This window comes from Phalacrocorax carbo, chromosome 31, assembly GCF_963921805.1.
Source record: "Phalacrocorax carbo chromosome 31, bPhaCar2.1, whole genome shotgun sequence".
Classification (NCBI taxonomy): Eukaryota; Metazoa; Chordata; class Aves; order Suliformes; family Phalacrocoracidae; genus Phalacrocorax; species Phalacrocorax carbo.
Genome location: NC_087543.1, coordinates 107,328 through 125,289, shown reverse-complemented (window position 1 = coordinate 125,289; position 17,962 = coordinate 107,328). Strand labels below are relative to the sequence as shown.

General features: G+C 71.3%; 2 protein-coding genes across 2 annotated transcripts in view; both read left to right on the top strand.

Moving 5' to 3' along the window:
- Positions 1–4,513, top strand: part of NUMBL (NUMB like endocytic adaptor protein) — a 7,750-nt gene extending 3,237 nt beyond the window's left edge. The window contains 9 exon segments of the mRNA XM_064437386.1: positions 128–202; positions 315–359; positions 362–391; positions 481–621; positions 2,468–2,587; positions 2,718–2,828; positions 2,831–2,963; positions 3,102–3,215; positions 3,668–4,513. Coding sequence (XP_064293456.1) covers positions 128–202; positions 315–359; positions 362–391; positions 481–621; positions 2,468–2,587; positions 2,718–2,828; positions 2,831–2,963; positions 3,102–3,215; positions 3,668–4,146 — 1,248 coding nt within the window. The 3' untranslated portion in view covers positions 4,147–4,513.
- Positions 4,514–7,760: 3,247 nt separating this feature from the next.
- LOC135310214 (zinc finger protein neuro-d4-like) lies at positions 7,761–16,294 on the top strand. The gene is given in 13 exon segments (XM_064437385.1): positions 7,761–7,894; positions 10,036–10,196; positions 11,301–11,393; positions 11,476–11,603; positions 12,512–12,601; positions 12,703–12,781; positions 12,871–12,996; positions 14,406–14,456; positions 14,550–14,620; positions 14,622–14,670; positions 15,754–15,866; positions 15,963–16,044; positions 16,142–16,294. Coding segments are annotated over 13 exon segments (1,146 nt in total). The 5' UTR covers positions 7,761–7,862; the 3' UTR covers positions 16,213–16,294.
- The last annotated feature ends 1,668 nt before the right edge of the window (positions 16,295–17,962 follow it).

Below are 17,962 nucleotides of genomic sequence, written 5' to 3'. Positions count from 1 at the left end.
GGATAAGGGGTGCTCCGGGGTCGGGATATGGGGTGCTCTGGGGTCGGGATATGGGGTGCTCTGGGGTTGGGATATGGGGTGCTCTGGGGCTGTTCGGGCCCCCCCCAACGCGTGTCCCCCCTCGCAGTACCTGGGCCACGCGGAGGTGGACGAATCCCGCGGGATGCACGTCTGCGAGGAGGCCGTCAAGAAGCTCAAGGCGGTGAGCGCCGCCCCCCGCCCCCCCCCGGATAATGGGTGGGGGGTCCCTCCGGGGGTGCCACACCCCCCCCTTTGACCCCCCCCCCCCGCCCCCCCCCCCCCCCCAATTGCAGAGCGGCCGCAAAGCCGTGAAATCAGTGCTGTGGGTGTCGGCGGACGGGGTCTGCGCGTGGTGGACGACAAGACTAAGGTGAGCGGGTGGGTGGGGGGTCTTAGGGGACACCCCCCACCCATTGCACACCCCCCACCCATTGCACACACACCCCCAACCCCCCCCAGGATCTCCTCGTCGACCAGACCATCGAGAAGGTCTCCTTCTGCGCCCCCGACCGCAATTTCGACAAGGCTTTTTCGTACATCTGCCGCGACGGGACCACGCGCCGCTGGATCTGCCACTGCTTCCTGGCCACCAAGGACTCCGTGGGTGCCGGGGGGCTGGGGGGTATGGGGGGGCGCCGGGGTATGGGGGGGCTAGGGGGTACAGGGGTGCTATGGGGTACGGGGGGTACGGGGGGGCGCCGGGGTACGGGGGGCGCCGGGGTATGGGGGAGCATCAGGGTACCGGGGTGCTATGGGGTACGGGGGCTATGGGGGGGCGCCGGGGTATGGGAGGGCTAGGGGGTACAGGGGTATGGGGGGGGCGCTGGGGTATGGGGGAGCATCAGGGTACCGGGGTGCTATGGGGTACGGGGGGTACGGGGGGGCGCGGGGTACGGGGGGCGCCGGGGTAGGGGGAGCATCAGGGTACCGGGGTGCTATGGGGTACGGGGGCTATGGGGGGGCGCCGGGGTATGGAGGGCTAGGGGGTACGGGGGTATGGGGGGGCGCTGGGGTATGGGGGGGCTAGGGGATACAGGGGTAAGGGGGGGCGCTGGGGTATGGGGGGGCTAGGGGGTACAGGGGTATGGGGGGGCGCTGGGGTATGGGGGGGCTAGGGGGTACAGGGGGGCTAGGTGTATGGGGGACCATCAGGGTACGGGGGTGATATGGGGTACAGGGGGTACAGGGGGGCACTGGGGTATGGGGGGGACTATGGGGTACGGGGTTATGGGGGGCTGCAGGGTATGGGGGGGCTATGGGGTACGGGGGTATGGGGGGGCTATGAGGTACAGGGGTATGGGGGGGCTAGGGGGTACAGGGGGGTTGGGGGGTATGGGGGGGCTAGGAGGTACAGGGGTATGGGGGGGGCTATCTGGTATGGGGGGGCGCCGGGGTATGGGGGAGCATCAGGGTACAGGGGCGCTATGGGGTACGGGGGGTACAGGGGGGTGCCGGGGTATGGGGGGGCTGTGGGGTACGGGGGAGCACTGGGGTACAGGGGGTATGGGGAGGCTAGGGGGTACCGGGGGACCTATGGGGTACAGGGGGGCTATGGGGTATGGGGGGCTATGGGATATGAGGGGGACCAGGGTATGGGGGTGCTCTGGGGTACAGGGGTACGGGGGGCTGCGGGGTATGGGGGGGCTATGGGGTACAGGGGTACGGGGGGCTGCGGGGTATGGGGGGGCTGTGGGATACGGTGGGGGCTTTGGGGTATGGGGGTGCTATGGGGTACAGGGCAGCTAGGGGGTACGGGGTGCTGTGGAGGTACAGGGGGGTGCTGGGGTACATGGGAGGTGACAGGATACGGGGGGGCACTGGGATATGGGGGGCTGGGATATGGGGGGCTCATGGATGGGGACACGGGGGGCTCCTGGGACACATGGGGGTATCAGGATGGGGATATGGGGGGCACAGGGATACGGGGGGGGCGCCAGGATGAGGATGGGGGACACGGGGGTGCTCCGGGTCGGGATATGGGGTGCTGCGGGGTCAGGATATGGGGGTGCTGTGGGGTCAGGATATGGGGGTGCTCCGGGGTCGTGACATGGGGGTGCTGTGGGGTTGGGATATGGGGGTGCTGCGGGGTCAGGATATGGGGGTGCTCCGGTGGTCGGGATATGGGGGTGCTGCGGGGTTGGGATATGGGGGTGCTCCGGGGTCAGGATATGGGGGTGCTCCGGGGTCGGGATATGGGGGTGCTCCGGGGTCAGGGTATGGGGGTGCTGCGGGGTCGGGACATGGTGGTGCTCCGGGGTCGGGATATGGGGGTGCTCCGGGGTCGGGATATGGGGGTGCTGCGGGGTCGGGACATGGGGGTGCTGCGGGGTCGGGGGAACACAGGGCGCTCCCGGCAGCCTTTCCCCCCACCGCACCCACTCTTTGGGAGGGGGCTGACCCCCGCCCCCCCCCGCCCCCCCCCCCCGCCCCCCCCCCCCCAAAGCAGGGCGAGCGGCTGAGCCACGCCGTGGGCTGCGCCTTCGCCGCCTGCCTCGAGCGCAAGCAGCGGCGCGAGAAGGAGTGCGGCCCTCGCCGCCGCCTTCGACGCCCCCCCCCCGAAACGGGGGTGAGCTTTTGGGGTGTGGGGGGGGGAAGGGTATTTTGGGGGGGGGGGGTGTTGGGTTGGGGGGGGGGTGGGGTGCATGCATCACTTTAAAAAACCCCAATTCCCCTCCTTTTAATGCTTCTCCCCGCAGATGAGCCCCCCGCCGCCGAGCCCCCCGCCCCGCCCGGCCGCACGTCGCCGGCGGAGGGGGGTCTTGCGTGGGGGGGGGTCCCCAAAACGCCGCCATCCCCCGTCGACGCGCCCCCCCTCGAGCAGTTGGTCCGTCAAGGCTCTTTCCGAGGGTTTCCCAACCTGAGCCGACAAAATTCCCCCTTCAAAAGGCAACTCTCCCTCCGGCTCGAGGAGCTGCCCCCCGCCCTCCAGGCCCGCCGCCGCGGTGAGGGGCTGCGGGGACCCCCCCCCCGCTTTCAATGGGGGTGGGGGGTGGGTTAGGGGTTTGTTTTTGGGGGGGGAGTGGGGTGGGGGGTGTCGTTTGATTCTCTCTCCCCCCCCCCCCCCACCCCAACCTTTGCAGAGCTGGAGGCGGGATCGAGCCCCCCCGGGGTTGAGCGATGGGATCAGCGATGCCCCCCCCCAAGGGGACCCCCGATACTGCCCCCGCCCCCCCCCGCCGAGGGGGGCCTCGCAGGTAAACGCACCCCCCCCCCCGACGCTCAGGGTCACCCATGTCCCCCTCCTCATATACTGGGGTCCCTGCTTGTACTGGGGTGGGGGTCCCCACCTCCCCACAGCCCCCCCCCACCATCCCACCCCCCCATATTGGGGTCCCTGCTTGTACTGGGGTGGGGGTCCCCACCTCCCCACAGCCCCCCCCACCATCCCACCCCCCATATATTGGGGTCCCTGCTTGTACTGGGGGGGTCCCACCTCCCTGCAGCCCCCCCATCCCACCCCCCATATTGGGGTCTCTGCTTGTACTGGGGGGTCCCACCTCCCTGCAGCCCCCCCACCTCTCTGCAGACCCCCCCACCATCCCACCCCCCATATATTGGAGTCCCTGCTTGTCCGGGGTGGCGGGGAGGGGGGGTCCCCACGTCGCCCCCCCCCCTAGCCCTTCATCCCTCCTCTCCCTCCCCGCAGGCCCGGCGTCCTGGGCGGAGGGGGGGGTCCCGGGGCCCCCCCGCCATCGCCGCACCCCCTCGGAGGCCGAGCGGTGGCTGGACGAGGTCTCCAAGGCGGCCATGGCACAGCAGCAAGGAGGGGGGGCCCCCCTACCCCCCGCCCTCCAGCCCCCCCTGGGGTACGAGGGGGGGCCCCCCGCTCTTTTCCTGCCCCCCCACCATCCCGGGGGGGCTGTACCCCCCCGCCGTCCCCGTGGTGGGCATCACCCCCTCCCAAATGGTTGCCAATATCTTCTGCGCCGCCGGACCCCCCCCCAAAACCAACCCCCCGCCCCCCACGGGGCTCTTAGGCCCCCCCCGCCCCCCCTGCGCCCCCCCCCAACTGCCCCGGACCCTTTTGAGGTGCAATGGGCAGCTCTGGGGGCCAAGCCCCCCCCCCCCCCGCCCCCCAACCCCTTCGCCGGGGACCCCCAGAAAACCTTTGAGATCGAGCTTTGAGGGGGGGGGGGGAGACACACAAACGACCCTCCCCCCCCCCTCCGCTGAGTATGGGGGTCCCCAGTGCTCCCAGCTGCAGGGCTGGGGGGGTCCCAGTACCCCTGTGCAAGGCTGGGGGGTCCCGATCCCTGCCCCCAAGTTGGGGGTCCCAGCTGAGGCTGGGGTGGGGGGGGGATCCCCAGTGCCCCCCTCCCCCCCTTTGGGGGGGGTTGGGAGGGGGAATGGGAGGGAGGGGCTCTCTGCTGCTGTCGGGACCCCCCGCCCCAGGGCCTGGGGGGGTTGAGCCCCCCCGGGGGGGGGAGGGGCCCCCCCAATTCTCTTATGTTTGTCTTTTTTATTTTTAACTTAAAACAAGGAGATTTTTGTATTTTTAACTAATTTAATATAATATGTATATAAAAATACCCCCCCCCGGGGGGGGCAGCCCTTCACTGCTGGGGGAGGGGGGTCGTGCAGCCCCACCCCCACCCCTGTGAGGCCCTCGTGCAAGGCGTGAAACACCCTTGTGCAAGATATGCAGAGCCTTGTGCCAGGCCCTCGTGCAAGGGGCATGAAAGGTCCTCGTGCAAGACGCGTAGGGCCCTCGTGCAAGGCGTGCAAGGGCCCTGGTGTCACGTGTGCAAGGCTCTTGTGCCAAGCTTGCAAGACCCTCGTGCAAGGTGTGAATGGTCCTCGTGCAAGGTCCTCGTGCAAGGCGTGAATGGTCCTCATACAAGGCTCTTGTGTAAGGCCCTCTTGCAGGGGCCATGGTGCCAAGCGTGCAAAGCATTCATGCAAGGCCCTCGTGCAAGGTGTGCAGGACCGTCGTGCAAGGCCCTCGTGCAAGGGGTGCAGGGCCCTCGTGCAAGGCCCTCAGCAAGGTGTGCAGGGCCCTTGTGCAAGGCCCTTGTGCAAGGCATGCAGGGCCCTCGTGCAAGGGGTGCAAGGCCCTCGTGCAAGGCCCTCGTGCGAGCACGCCGGGCCCCTCATGCCACGGTTTGGGTGGGGGGTTTTTTGTTCCCCTCCCCCCATTCTAGCGGGTTCCCCCCCTTCCCCCCCCGCGGTTTTGCACAAGGGGCGGGGCCGGGCCCTATGGCTCCCGCACGAGCACCTATAGGGCCGGGGGGGGCGGGGGGGGGTACCTATAGAGCACGCGCAGCTCCCGCCTTTCTCGCCTCCTCTTGCATAAGGAACTGGAGCACCGTTGCCATGGCAACCGGCGGGAACCCGGCCGCCTCTTAAAGGGGCCGCTGCCGCGGGAGGGACCCCCGCCCCCCCCCCCCCCGCCTCAGTTTCCCCCAATTGGGGGGGGGGGGGGGCGCGCACTCACACCCCCCCACCCCCCCCCCCCACTGTAGCCCGGGGGTCTGGAGGGGGGGGGGGATTTGGGGGGCCTGGGGGGGGGTATCTGGGGTGTCGGGGGGGGGTCTGGGAGGGATCGGGGGGTGGTCTAGGGGGGGTCTATGGGGAACAGAGTGGGATATGGGGGGGTCTGGGAGGGGTCATTAGGGGTCTGGGAGAGATCTGGTGGGTCTAAGAGGGGTCTGGGGGGGGATCTGGGGAGTCTAGGGGGGGGTCTTGGGGGGGCCCAGGAATCTCTTGGAGGGTCTATGTGGGTCTGGGGGGGCTCTTGGGAGATAAGGGGGGATCTGCGGAGGTTGTGTATGGGTGGGGGGGTCTATGGGGGTCTGGGAGGGTTCTAGGGCACCTAGGGGGACTTGGGGGGCCTAGGTGGGTCTGGGGAGGTCCGAGGAGGACTTGGGGGGCTTAGAAGGTCTTGGGGGGTCTTGGGGGATCTGGGGGGGTCTCGGGGGGGGTCTGGGCAGCTTGTTGGGGGTCTGGGAAGGGCCTGGGGGGATCTGGGGGGTCTATGGGGGTCTTGGGGGTGTCTTGGGGGGTCTAGGTGGGTCTGCGAGGGGGGATGGGGGGGTTTGGGGGTGTATCTGCGTGGGGGGGTCTGGGGGGATTAGGGGGGTCTTGGGGGATTTGGGGGGGTGTGGGTTTATAGGGGTCTGGGGGAGCCGGGGTGGGGAGGGGTAGGGGGGTCTGGGGGGGGGGTTGGGGGTGTTCGGGGGGGGGAGGATGCTCGGGGGGGCCCACCCGGGGGGCTGGGGGGGGTCTCGGGGAGGGGGGTCGCGGCCCCAGCACTACATTTCCCAGCCTGCCGGGGCGCGGGGGCGGGATGGGGCCGCCCCCCCCCCAACCATCTTCCCCCCCCCCCCGCCCCCCACCCCCCCCCCGGCCCCGGAGGATGAATGAGGCTTCGGGGCGCGGCACGGCCCCGGCGGCGGCGGCGGGGGGGGGGGCATGGCCACGGCGCTGCACGGCCCGCGGAGAGCGTGAGTGCACCGGGGGGGGCACCGGGGGGGGCACCGGGGGCGGGGGGACCCGCACCCGCCGGGGGGAACCGGGCACCGGGCGGGGGGACCGGCGGGAGAGGGGCGGGCACCGCCATCGGGGGGGGTACAGGGGGCGGGGGGGGCCCCGCACCCGCACCCGCACCCGCCGCACGGGGGGACCGGGCACCGGCACCGGGCGGGGGGGGCACCGGCACCGGGCACCGGCACCGGGCGGGGGAGGCACCGGCACCGGGCACCGGGCGGGGGGCACCGGGGGCAGGGGGGACCCGCACCCGGGCGGGGGGACCGGGAATCGGGCGGGGGGGGGACCGGGCACCGGCACCGTGCACCGGGACTACGTGGGGGGGGGATACCGGGAACCGGGGAGGGGGGCACCGGTACCGGCACCGGGGGGGACCGGGTGGGGACACGGCCACGGGGGGACCGGGGAGGGGTCAGGGTGCCCGTGGGTGCCCACGGTGTCCGTCTGTCCCACGGGCGGGTGGGCGCTTGCGAGAGCTGCCGGGGCGTGTCCGTGGGCGTGTCCGTGGGCGTGTCCGTGGGCGTGTGCCAGGCGTCAGGGTCCCGCCCCCCCCTCCCCCCGCGCGACCCCGCGTCCCGCGTGTCCCCGTGCCCGGGTCGCGGTGGCTCAGGGGGTGTCACTGTCCCACCTCCCCCACCCCCTCGCGTGTCCCTCTGTCCCGCGTGTCCCCATCCCCGTGTCGCGGTGGCACAGGGGTGTCCCCGTGTGGCCCCCCCCCCCCCCGCGTGTCCCCATCCCCGGGTCGTGGAGGCACAGGGGGTGTCACTGTCCCACCCCCTCCCTGCGTGTCCCCGCGTCCCGGGTGGGGTCGCGGAGGCCCCCCTCAGGCCTCTGGGGGTCACGGGTGGGCCCGGGGGGGGGATCACGGGTGGGGACCCCCCCCCTTCACGCCATGGTCCCTCTCCACGCCCTGGTCCCCCCTCCCCCCGCCGTTGAAAGGGGGGGGGGGGCGGCATCCAGCAAAGCTCCACCCCACGGCGGTGACTGACAGCTCCCCGCCCAATGGGAGCCGGCGGGGCGGGGCGGGGCATGCCGGGAGATGTAGTCCCTCCCGCAGCCCCCGCCCCCCCCGCCCCTCGCCCCCACCCCCCACCCCCCCCCCCCCGGTACCGGCGGGGACCGGGGGGCACCGGGACCGGGAGGGGAGGGGGGGGGCGCCGGGACCGGGGCCCTCCCCGGCGGGCGGGGGGTCCCGGGAGCGATCCGGAGCCGGACCCGGCTGGGGGAGGGGGGGATTTTTTATTTTTGGGGGGTGGGGGGTGGGGGTGGGGGTGGGGGGAGCGGAGGAAAACCGGGGCTGAACCCCGCCGCCCCCTCCCCGTGCCCGAGCGGCGGAGCGGCCCCGGCGGCGCAAAATGGCCACGGCGCTGCACAAGCCCCTCAAATGGTGAGTGCCGAGCGCCCCCCCACCGGGAGGGAGCCCCCCCCCCCCGGTACCGGTACCGGAGGGGAGGGACCCCCCCGGAGGGGGAGACCCCGCTACTGGCGGGGATGGAGATCCCGGTACCGGAGGGGAGGGACACACCGGGGATGGAGCCCCCGGTACCGGCGGGGATGGAGCCCGCGCTACTGGTGGGGATGGAGCCCCCGGTACCGGTGGAGATGGAGCCCCGGTACCGGCGGGGATGGAGGCACCAGGGATGGAGCCTCCGGTACCGGCAGGGAGGGACCCACCGGGGATGGAGATGCCGGTACCGGCAGGGAGGGTCCCGGCGGGGATGGACCCACCGGGGATGAAGCCTCCGGTACCGGCGGGGATGGAGCCACCGGGGATGAAGCCTCCGGTACCGGCGGGGATGGAGCCACCGGGGATGGAGATGCCGGTACCGGCAGGGAGGGACCCGGCGGGGATGGAGCCTCCGGTACCGGCGGGGAGGGTTCCCCGGGCCCGGAGAGTCTCCGGTACGGGCGAGGATGGACCCGCCGGGGATGGAGCCCCCGGTACGGGCGAGGATGGACTCGCCGAGGATGGAGCCGCCGGTACCGGAGGGGAGGGTCCCGGCGGGGATGGAGCCCCCGGTACCGGAGGGGAGGGTCCCGGCGGGGATGGAGCCCCCGGTACCGGAGGGGAGGGACCCGCCGAGGACGGAGCCCCCGGTACCGGAGGGGAGGGTCCCGGCGGGGATGGAGCCCCCGGTACCGGAGGGGAGGGTCCCGGCGGGGATGGAGCCCCCGGTACCGGAGGGGAGGGACCCGCCGAGGACGGAGCCCCCGGTACCGGAGGGGAGGGTCCCGGCGGGGATGGAGCCCCCGGTACCGGAGGGGAGGGACCCGCCGGGGATGGAGCCCCCGGTACCGGAGGGGAGGGTCCCGGCGGGGATGGAGCCCCCGGTACCGGCAGGGAGGGACCCGCCGGGGATGGAGCCCCCGGTACCGGAGGGGAGGGTCCCGGCGGGGATGGAGCCGCCGGTACCGGAGGGGAGGGACCCGCCGGGGATGGAGCCCCCGGTACCGGAGGGGAGGGTCCCGCCGGGGATGGAGCCCCCGGTACCGGAGGGGAGGGACCCGCCGGGGATGGAGCCCCCGGTACCGGAGGGGAGGGTCCCGATCCCGGTCCCGGTGGCCGCCGCCGGCCCCACGGCCCGTCCGGCGCTGGGGGCGGGGAGGGACCCAGGCGTCCGGGCCGAACCCCGCCCCCCTGCTCCGGCCCCCCCCGGCCCCCCCCCCCCGCCCCGGGAAAGGGGACCCCGGCGTCCGGACCCCGGCGCCCCCCGCTGGCACCGGCCGATCGCGCACTGGGGTCCCCCCGCTGCACCCCCAGGGTGGGGTTTGGGGGCGTCCCCCGGGGGTCGGGGGTGCGGCGACGCGACGCTCGGGGCGGTTTTGGGGCGCGGGATGTCGTCGGTGAGCCGCGACGCTCGGGGCGGTTTTGGGGCGCGGGATGTCGTCGGTGAGCCGCGACGCTCGGGGCGGTTTTGGGGCGCGGGATGTCGTCGGTGAGTCGCGACGCCTGGGGCGGTTTTGGGGCGCGGGATGTCGTCGGTGAGTCGCGACGCTCGGGGTGATTTTGGGGCGCAGGATGTCGTCGGTGAGTCGCGACGCTCGGGGCGGTTTTGGGGCGCGGGATGTTGTCGGTGAGTCGCGACGCTCGGGGAGGTTTTGGGGCGCAGGATGTCATTGATGAGTCGCGACGCCTGGGGCGGTTTTGGGGTGCAGGATGTCGTCGGTGAGTCGCGACGCCTGGGGCGGTTTTGGGGCGCGGGATGTCGTCGGTGAGTCGCGACGCTCGGGGTGATTTTGGGGCGCAGGATGTTGTCGGTGAGTCGCGACGCTCGGGGCGGTTTTGGGGCGCGGGATGTCGTCGGTGAGTCGCGACGCTCGGGGCGGTTTTGGGGCGCGGGATGTCGTCGGTGAGCCGCGACGCTCGGGGCGGTTTTGGGGCGCGGGACGGTGGCGACCCACGGCGATCCTGGGACGGTTTTGGGGCGCGAGAGGCTGCCGCTGGGCCGCGCCGCCCGGGCTGGCGTCGGGGCGTGGGTGTCGGGGGGCGCGGGCGGGGGTCCCGCCCTGACGCCCCCCGCGCCGCAGCCTCGGCGAGGAGTTCTACCGCGAGGCGCTGGAGCACTGCCGCAGCTACAACGCGCGCCTCTGCGCCGAGCGCAGCCTGCGCCTGCCCTTCCTCGACTCCCAGACCGGCGTCGCCCAGAACAACTGCTACATCTGGATGGAGAAGAACCACCGCGGGCCCGGTGAGGGACCCCCTCCCCGACCGCCAACGGGCACCCCCCGACTGCCGATGGGCACCCCCCGACCACTGCCGGGCACCCCCGACCACCAACAGGCACCCCCTGCCCACTGCTGGGCACCCCCCGACCGCCAACAGGCACCCCCTGCCCACTGCCGGGCACCCCCGACCACCAACGGGCACCCCCCCGACTGCCAATGGGCACCCCCCGCCCACTGCTGGGCACCCCCCGCCCACTGCCGGGCACCCCCCAACCACTGCCGGGCACCCCCGCCCACCAACAGGCACCCACTGCCCACTGCTGGGCACCCCCAACCACCAACAGGCACCCCCCACCCACTGCCGGGCAACCCCCCCTGCGCGACACCAGGCACCCCCTGCCTGACACCCCCCCGAGCGGGTGCTCCCTGCGCCCATGGGCCCGGGAGCCTGTGCCCATCGTGTGCCCCCGCACCCCCAGGCTCCGTCCCCTGCACCCCCGGTGCCCCCCTGTGCCCCCCTGCACCCACCGTGCCCCCCTGCACCCCTCATCCCTGCGCACCCCGGGGACATCCCAGGGCTGCGTCGGTCGTCTGGGTCTGGGGTCTGGGTCTGTGTGTAGGTGGGGGGCTCAGGACTGGGTGGGGGGTTCAGGGCTCGGGTCTGGGTCTGGGAGGGGGGCTCAGGACTGGGTGGGGGGTTCAGGGCTCGGGTCTGGGTCTGGGAGGGGGGCTCAGGACTGGGTGGGGGGTTCAGGGCTCGGGTCTGGGTCTGGGAGGGGGGCTCAGGACTGGGTGGGGGGTTCAGGGCTGGGGTCTGGGTCTGGGAGGGGGGCTCAGGACTGGGTGGGGGGTTCAGGGCTGGGGTCTGGGTCTGGGTGTGGGGTTCAGGACTGGGGGGGGGGATCAGGGCCGGCATTGGGGGTCAGGGTCCAGCCGGGGGGTGGGGGGTCAGGGCCGGGATTGGGGGTCAGGGTCCAGCCGGGGGGTGGGGGATCAGGGGTGGGATTGGGGGTCAGGGTCCGGCCGGAGGGGGGGGGTCAGGGCCGGGATTGGGGGTCAGGGTCCGGCCGGGGGTGGGGGGGGAGTGTCCCCCGCAGCCCCCCCCACGCGACGCGGGGCTCCCCCAGGGCTGGCGCCGGGGCAGATCTACACGTACCCGGCGCGTTGTTGGCGCAAGAAGCGGCGGCTGAACATCCTGGAGGACCCGCGGCTGCGGCCCTGTGAGCGCGGGGGGGGGGTTTGGGGGGTGGGGGGTCCCCAGCACCCCTCCCCCTCTGACCCCTCCCCCCGCCGCACCCCCAGACTGCGAGGCGCCCCTGAAGAAGGAGGGGGGGCTCCCCGAGGGGCCGGTGCTGGAGGCGCTGCTCTGCGCCGAGCCCGGGGACAAGAAGGTGGAGCTGAAGGAGGAGGAGGCGACGCTGGAGTGCCCGGTCCGTCTGTCCGTCTGTCCGTCCATCCGTCCATCCGTCCATCCATCCGTCCGTCTGTCCATCCGTCCGTCCGTCCGTCCACCCACCCAACCCTCTGGCCTGCCCATCCGTCCGTCCATCCATTCGCCAACCCGTCCAACCCTCTGGCCTGGCCAACGGCCCCCCCCCCACCTCCGTCCGTCTGTCCGTCCGTCTGTCCGTCCGTCCACCCCCAACCCTCCGGCCTGCCCGTCTATCTGCCAACCCATCCAACCGTCTGGCCTGGCCAACACCCGCTGCCCCCGTCCGTCCGTCCGTCCACCCCAACCCTCTGGCCTGCCCGTCCGTCCGTCCACCTGTCCAACCCTCTGGCGTGGCCAGCCCCGCCACCCATCTGTCCATCCATCCGGCTGTCTGTCTGTCTGTCCGGGCCGCGTCCACCCACTCTGTCCGTCTGTCCCCATCTCTCCATCCCTGTCTCTGGCCAGCCCTGACCCACAAGAGATTTGGAGGCAGGGTGGGGGGATCCCCTGTCCCCCCGTCCAGCCGTCTGTCCCCTCTCCATCCCTGTGTCTGTCTGTCCATCCGTCCCCACCCCTCCATCTGTGCCTCCAGCCAGTCTTGACCCACAAAAGATTTTGGGAGGGGGGGGAGGGGAGGTGGGGAATCCCCAGTCCATCCCCCTGTCTGTCTGTCCGTCTGTCCCCCTGTCCCCTGTGCACCCCTGTGTCTGTCTGTCCATCCCCATCCCTCCGTCCGTGTCTCTGGCCAGCCCTGACCCACAAGGGGTTGGTGTTGGGGTGGGGAATCCCCCGTCCATCCCCCGTCCGTCTGTCCGTGCCCCAGTCTGTCTGTCCATCCGTCTGTCCGTCTGTCCGTCCGTCCGTCCGTCCGTCCCTGACCCCCCCCCCCCCCCCGACCTCCCGCAGAAGCAGCCGACGGGCGAATTCCCCCACGAGCCCGAGGGGGACGAGCTGGAGGATGACACCCCCCGCCGCAAGAACAAAACCAAGGGCAAGGTGGGAACGGGACGGACGGACGGACACGCAAGGGGGGCGGTGGGGGGGGGTCCCACGGGCCTGACCCCCCCCACCCCCTCCCCCCAACACCCCCCCCCCAGGCGTACGGCCTCGGAGCCGTGCGGAAGCGACAAGATGCCACCGCGCTGGAGGACCGGGACAAGCCCTACGTGTGTGACAGTGAGTGCGGGTTTTTTGGGGGGGGCTTCTTTTTGGGGGGGGGAAGGGGGGGTCTAACACCTTGTACCCCCCCCCAAAAAACCCCCAAGTCTGTGGGAAGCGCTACAAGAACCGCCCGGGGCTGAGCTACCACTACACCCACACGCACTTGGCCGAGGAGGAAGGCGAAGAGCACGGCGAGCGCCTGCCCCTCCCGCGCAGGAACCACCACAAGCGTGAGTTGGGGGGGGGGGTCCTGACCCCCCCCTTTGGGGGGGACCCTGAGCCCATCTGGGGGGGCCCTGAGCCCATCTGGGGGGGCTCTGACCCAATCTTGGGGGGTCCTGACCCAATTTGGGGGGTCCTGAGCCCATCTGGGGGGACCCTGAGCCCATCTGGGGGGCCCTGAGCCCATCTGGGGGGGCTCTGACCCAATCTTGGGGGGTCCTGACCCAATTTGGGGGGTCCTGAGCCCATCTGGGGGGACCCTGAGCCCATCTGGGGGGCCCTGAGCCCATTTGGGGGGGCTCTGACCCAATCTTGGGGGGTCCTGACCCAATTTGGGGGGTCCTGAGCCCATCTGGGGGGACCCTGAGCCCATCTGGGGGGCCCTGAGCCCATCTGGGGGGGCTCTGACCCAATCTTGGGGGGTCCTGACCCAATTTGGGGGGTCCTGAGCCCATCTGGGGGGACCCTGAGCCCATCTGGGGGGGCTCTGAGCCCATTTGGGGGGGCTCTGACCCAATCTTGGGGGGTCCTGGCCCAATTTGGGGGACCCTGAGCCCATCTGGGGGGGCCCTAGGCCAAAGCGGGGGGGGCTCTGACCCAGTCTGGGGGCCCTGACCCAATCTGGAGGGGCTCTGATCCCATCTGGGGGGGCTCTGACCCAATCTGGGGGGGTCCTGACCCAATTGGGGGGGGCTCTGATGCAATTTGGGGGGGCTCTGACCCAATTTAGGGGGTCCTGACCCAATCTGGGGGGGGTCCTGACTCACTTTGTGGGGGGGGGGTCCTCACCCACCCTAGGGCGTCCCTGACCCACCCCGGGGGGTCCCTGGGTCACCCTAGGGTGGGTTCAGACCCATTTTGGGGGGTTCCCTGACTCTCCCTGGGGTCCCTGAGCCATTTTGGGGGGGGTGTCCCTGCCCCATCTTGAGGGGGTCCCAACCCTGTCCCAGGGGTCCCAGAGGGTCCCATCACTGTCCTGGGGGGGCCCAGCCCTATTTTGGGGGGTCCCTGCACCATTTGGGGGGGGGGCTCTGACCCACCCGGGTGGGGGGGGCTGACTCATTTTGGGGCTGGGGGTCCCTGCCCCATCTTGGGGGGGTCTCCAACCCATTTTGGGGGGGTCCCTGCACCATTTGGGGGGGGGCTCTGACCCACCCGGGTGGGGGGGAGCTGACTCATTTTGGGGGTCCCTGATCCATTTCGGGGGGGGGGTCCTGAGGGTCCTGCCCCCACTCGGGGGGTCCCGGGGGTGGGGAGCGTCTCACACTCCCCCTCCTCGTTTCCATGACAACCCCTCACCGGGGGGAGGGGGCGGGGGGACCCCGGATGCCTTGAGGGGGGGAGGGGGAGGGGTGCGGAGGGGGGGGAGGGGGCTTCACCCCCCCGCCCCCCCCCCTTTTCTGCGCCCCCCCCCCAGAGTTTTACAAAGAGCTGCCCTGGGTGCCCGAGCCCCCGCGGCGGAGCGCAGGTACCCCCGGGGATTTGGGGGGGGGGGGGTTGTGGGGGGGCTGCCCCCGCCCCCCGCCCCCTGACGTCACGCCCTTCCCCTCCCCCCCCTCAGCTCGCCCCGCCCCTGAAGCCCCCCCGCCCCCCCCCGGGCTCTGCGGGTTCTGCCTGGGGGGGGCCCGCCGGGGGGGGGGGTCCCGAGGAGCTGGTGTGCTGCGCCGACTGCGGCCGCGCCGGTACGGGGGGGCACGCGTGGGGGGGGGCACGTGGGGGGGCGGCGGGGGGCAGCAGGGCACGGGGTGGGGGGGGCCTGAGAGACACCCCAGCCCCCCCCACCCCCCCCGGACACACGTGGGGGGCACCAGGACACGGGGGGGGGTGGGGCAGCGGGGGTCACTGGGACACGGGGGGAGGGGGAGACCCCAGGAGACACGCCAGGACACGCGTGTGGAGCCCTGAAACCCCCCATCCCCCCCCCCCCGGACACGCCTGACCCTTCCCCCCCTCGTGCTCACGACACGCACACGCTTGGACACGCGCTCGCACACGTCACACATCGTGCCACCCGTCACGCTCCCACACGTCACACGCTCACACACACATGTACCCGCGTCACATGTCGCGTGCTCACACACGTCACAAACACGCCACGTCACGCGCACACGTGTTACGCACGCGCCGCACGTCACACACGTGTGACACGTCACGTCACACGCACACGCCTCACGTGTCGCGCACTCACGCACGTCACGTCATGCGCTTATACACGTCACAAACACGCTTGTGACATGTCACATGTCACACACACGTACCACGTCACACGCATCACGCGCGCGCACACGCGTCACATGTCGCGCGCTCACACACGTCACAAACACGCCACGTGCTCACACGTGTGCACACATCACGTCACACACACGTCACGCTCACACAGGTCACGCTCGCACACGTCACGTCACACGTGCACACACACGTCACACGCTCGCACACGTCACATACACGTGTCACATGCTCACATCACACGTCACGCCCTCACACGTCACACGTCACACATCACACGTGGACACACGTCACATGCTCGCACACGTCACATACACATGTCACACGTCACGCCCTCACACGTGTCACACGTGTCACACGTCACACACACACGTGACACGCCCCCCCCCCCCCCACAGCGCTGCCCCCTCCCCCAGGGCTCCGTTGGGGCGCAGCGGGGTGGGGGCGGGGTGTCTCAGGGCGCCCCCAGGGGGTGCCGGGGTGCAGGGTGGGGGGTCCCCCGCCCCCCCCCACCCCCCAAACCCCCCCGCCCCCCCCAGGCCACCCCTCGTGCCTCCAGTTCACGGTGAACATGACGGCGGCCGTGCGCACCTACCGCTGGCAGTGCATCGAGTGCAAGTCCTGCAGCCTCTGCGGCACCTCCGAGAACGACGTACGGACCCCCCCGACCCCCCCCCGCACCCCCAAACCCCCCCCGAGCACCCCAACACCCCCGACACCCCCCTTTTTTCTCTCCCCCCCCCCCCAGGATCAGCTGCTCTTCTGCGACGACTGCGACCGCGGGTACCACATGTATTGCTTGAGCCCCCCCATGGCGGAGCCCCCCGAAGGTGGGGTTTTGGGGGGGTCTGGGGGGGGTCGGGGGGGTGTTAGGGATTTGGGGGGTGTCCCCCCCCCCAGCTCTGACACCCCCCCCCCCCCCCGCAGGCAGCTGGAGCTGTCACCTCTGCCTGCGGCAGCTGAAGGAGAAGGCGTCAGCCTACATCACCCTCACTTAGGGGGGGGGGGCGCGGGGGTGGCTGGACCCCCCCCCTCCTCCCCCGCACCCCAAAACAACCCCCCCGCACCCCAAAAAACACCCCACCCCACCCCCCCGCTCCACCCACCCCCCCCCCGGCGCCCAAATCCTGCCAAAAGCCATAACGGAGCCTTGGGGGGGGGGGGGATGTGGGGGGAGGGAAAGGGGGGGGCAACACGTTGCATGATGTGAAAATGGGGGGGGGGGGCGCCCCCTTTCCCCCCTCCCCCCCCTCCCCAAGCCCCCTGGGGGGGGTGTATTTATTCGGGGGGGGGGCTGTGGGGGGAGGACCCCCCCCTCCCCGAGCTGCTCCATGTGGTGGGTTACTGGTGTTCCTGGTGCAAAGAAAATTGGGGGGGGGGGGGGCAAAAATTGGGGGGTAAAAAGGGGGAGGGGGGAAGAAAAGGGGGGGGGAGCGCCCCACGCGTGCCGCGGGGTGCCCCCCTCCCCCCCCGGACCGGAGCCGTGCCCCCCCCGCCCCCCCCCCGTCGTGTCGTGTCGTGCTTTGAGTGTCTGTGCATTAAACATGGGCGGTCGCCCCCCCCCCCCGCCCCGCCTCCTCGCTGCGCCCCGAAACGGGGGGGACCCGAGCCCCGAAATGGTGGGGACCCGAGCCCCGAAATGGGGGGGTCCCGCGCCCCGAAATGGGGGGGCCCCGAGCCCCGAAATGGGGGGGACCCCCGCCCCGAAATGGGGGGGCCCCGAGCCCCGAAATGGGGGGGACCCCCGCCCCGAAATGGGGGGGCCCGCACCCCAAAACGGGGGACCCGCGCCCCGAAACGGGGGGGGACCCCAGCGCCCCGAAACGGGGACCCGCACCCCGAAACGGGGGGCTCCAGCGCCCCGAAACAGGGGGGCTCCAGCACCCCGAAACCTGGGGGACCCGCACCCCGAAATGGGGGACCCCAGCACCCCAAAACAGAGGGGTGGCTCCCCAAAACCAAGGGGGGGACACACAGGTCCCAGCACCCCAAAATAGAGGGGCATCACCCTAAAATCGAGAGGGGGAGATCCCCAGGACCCCAAAATTGGGGGGGACACCTCCCAGCACCCCAAAATTGGGGGGATACACCCCCAGCACCCCAAAAAGGAGCCCCCCCCCCCCGCACAGAAAATGGCAGAAATAAGGCAAAAAAAATCAGGTTAGAAACGGGGCGATTTATACAAATATAGTGTTTTATAAAGATTTGGGGGTTGGGGGGTCTGGGGGGGGGTGGGGGGGTTCGCGGGGGGGTTTGGGGGGGCGCGGGGGGGGGTTACCCTTCCTGAGCCGCTCGGGGGGGGGGAGGGGTTTCCTCTAGAAAATAATTTAGGGTTTGGTTTTTTTTTTTGTCGTTTTTTGCCTTTTTTTTTGGGGGGGGGGGAGGGGAGGGGGGGAGAAAAGTGCTCTTTCGCCTCCGGCGCGCCTGGAAGATTATTATTAATTATTATTATATTATTAATTATTATTATTAATTAGCTTGTGCCCCAAAAGGGGGGGCTGGGGGGGGGCCTCACCCCCTTATTGCCTTTGCAGTGAAACCCCCCGCCCCGGCCCCTTGCTCCTGCCCATATAGAGGCACCAATGGTGGGTCCCGGGCACCTATGGGGGTACCCCGGCACCTATAGGGGCTCCCCGGCACCAACAGGGGCACCTATAGGGGCTCTCCGGGACCTATGGGGGCACCTATAGGGGCTCTCCGGGACCTATGGGGGGAACTACAGGGAGCTCCCAGACACCTATGGATGGC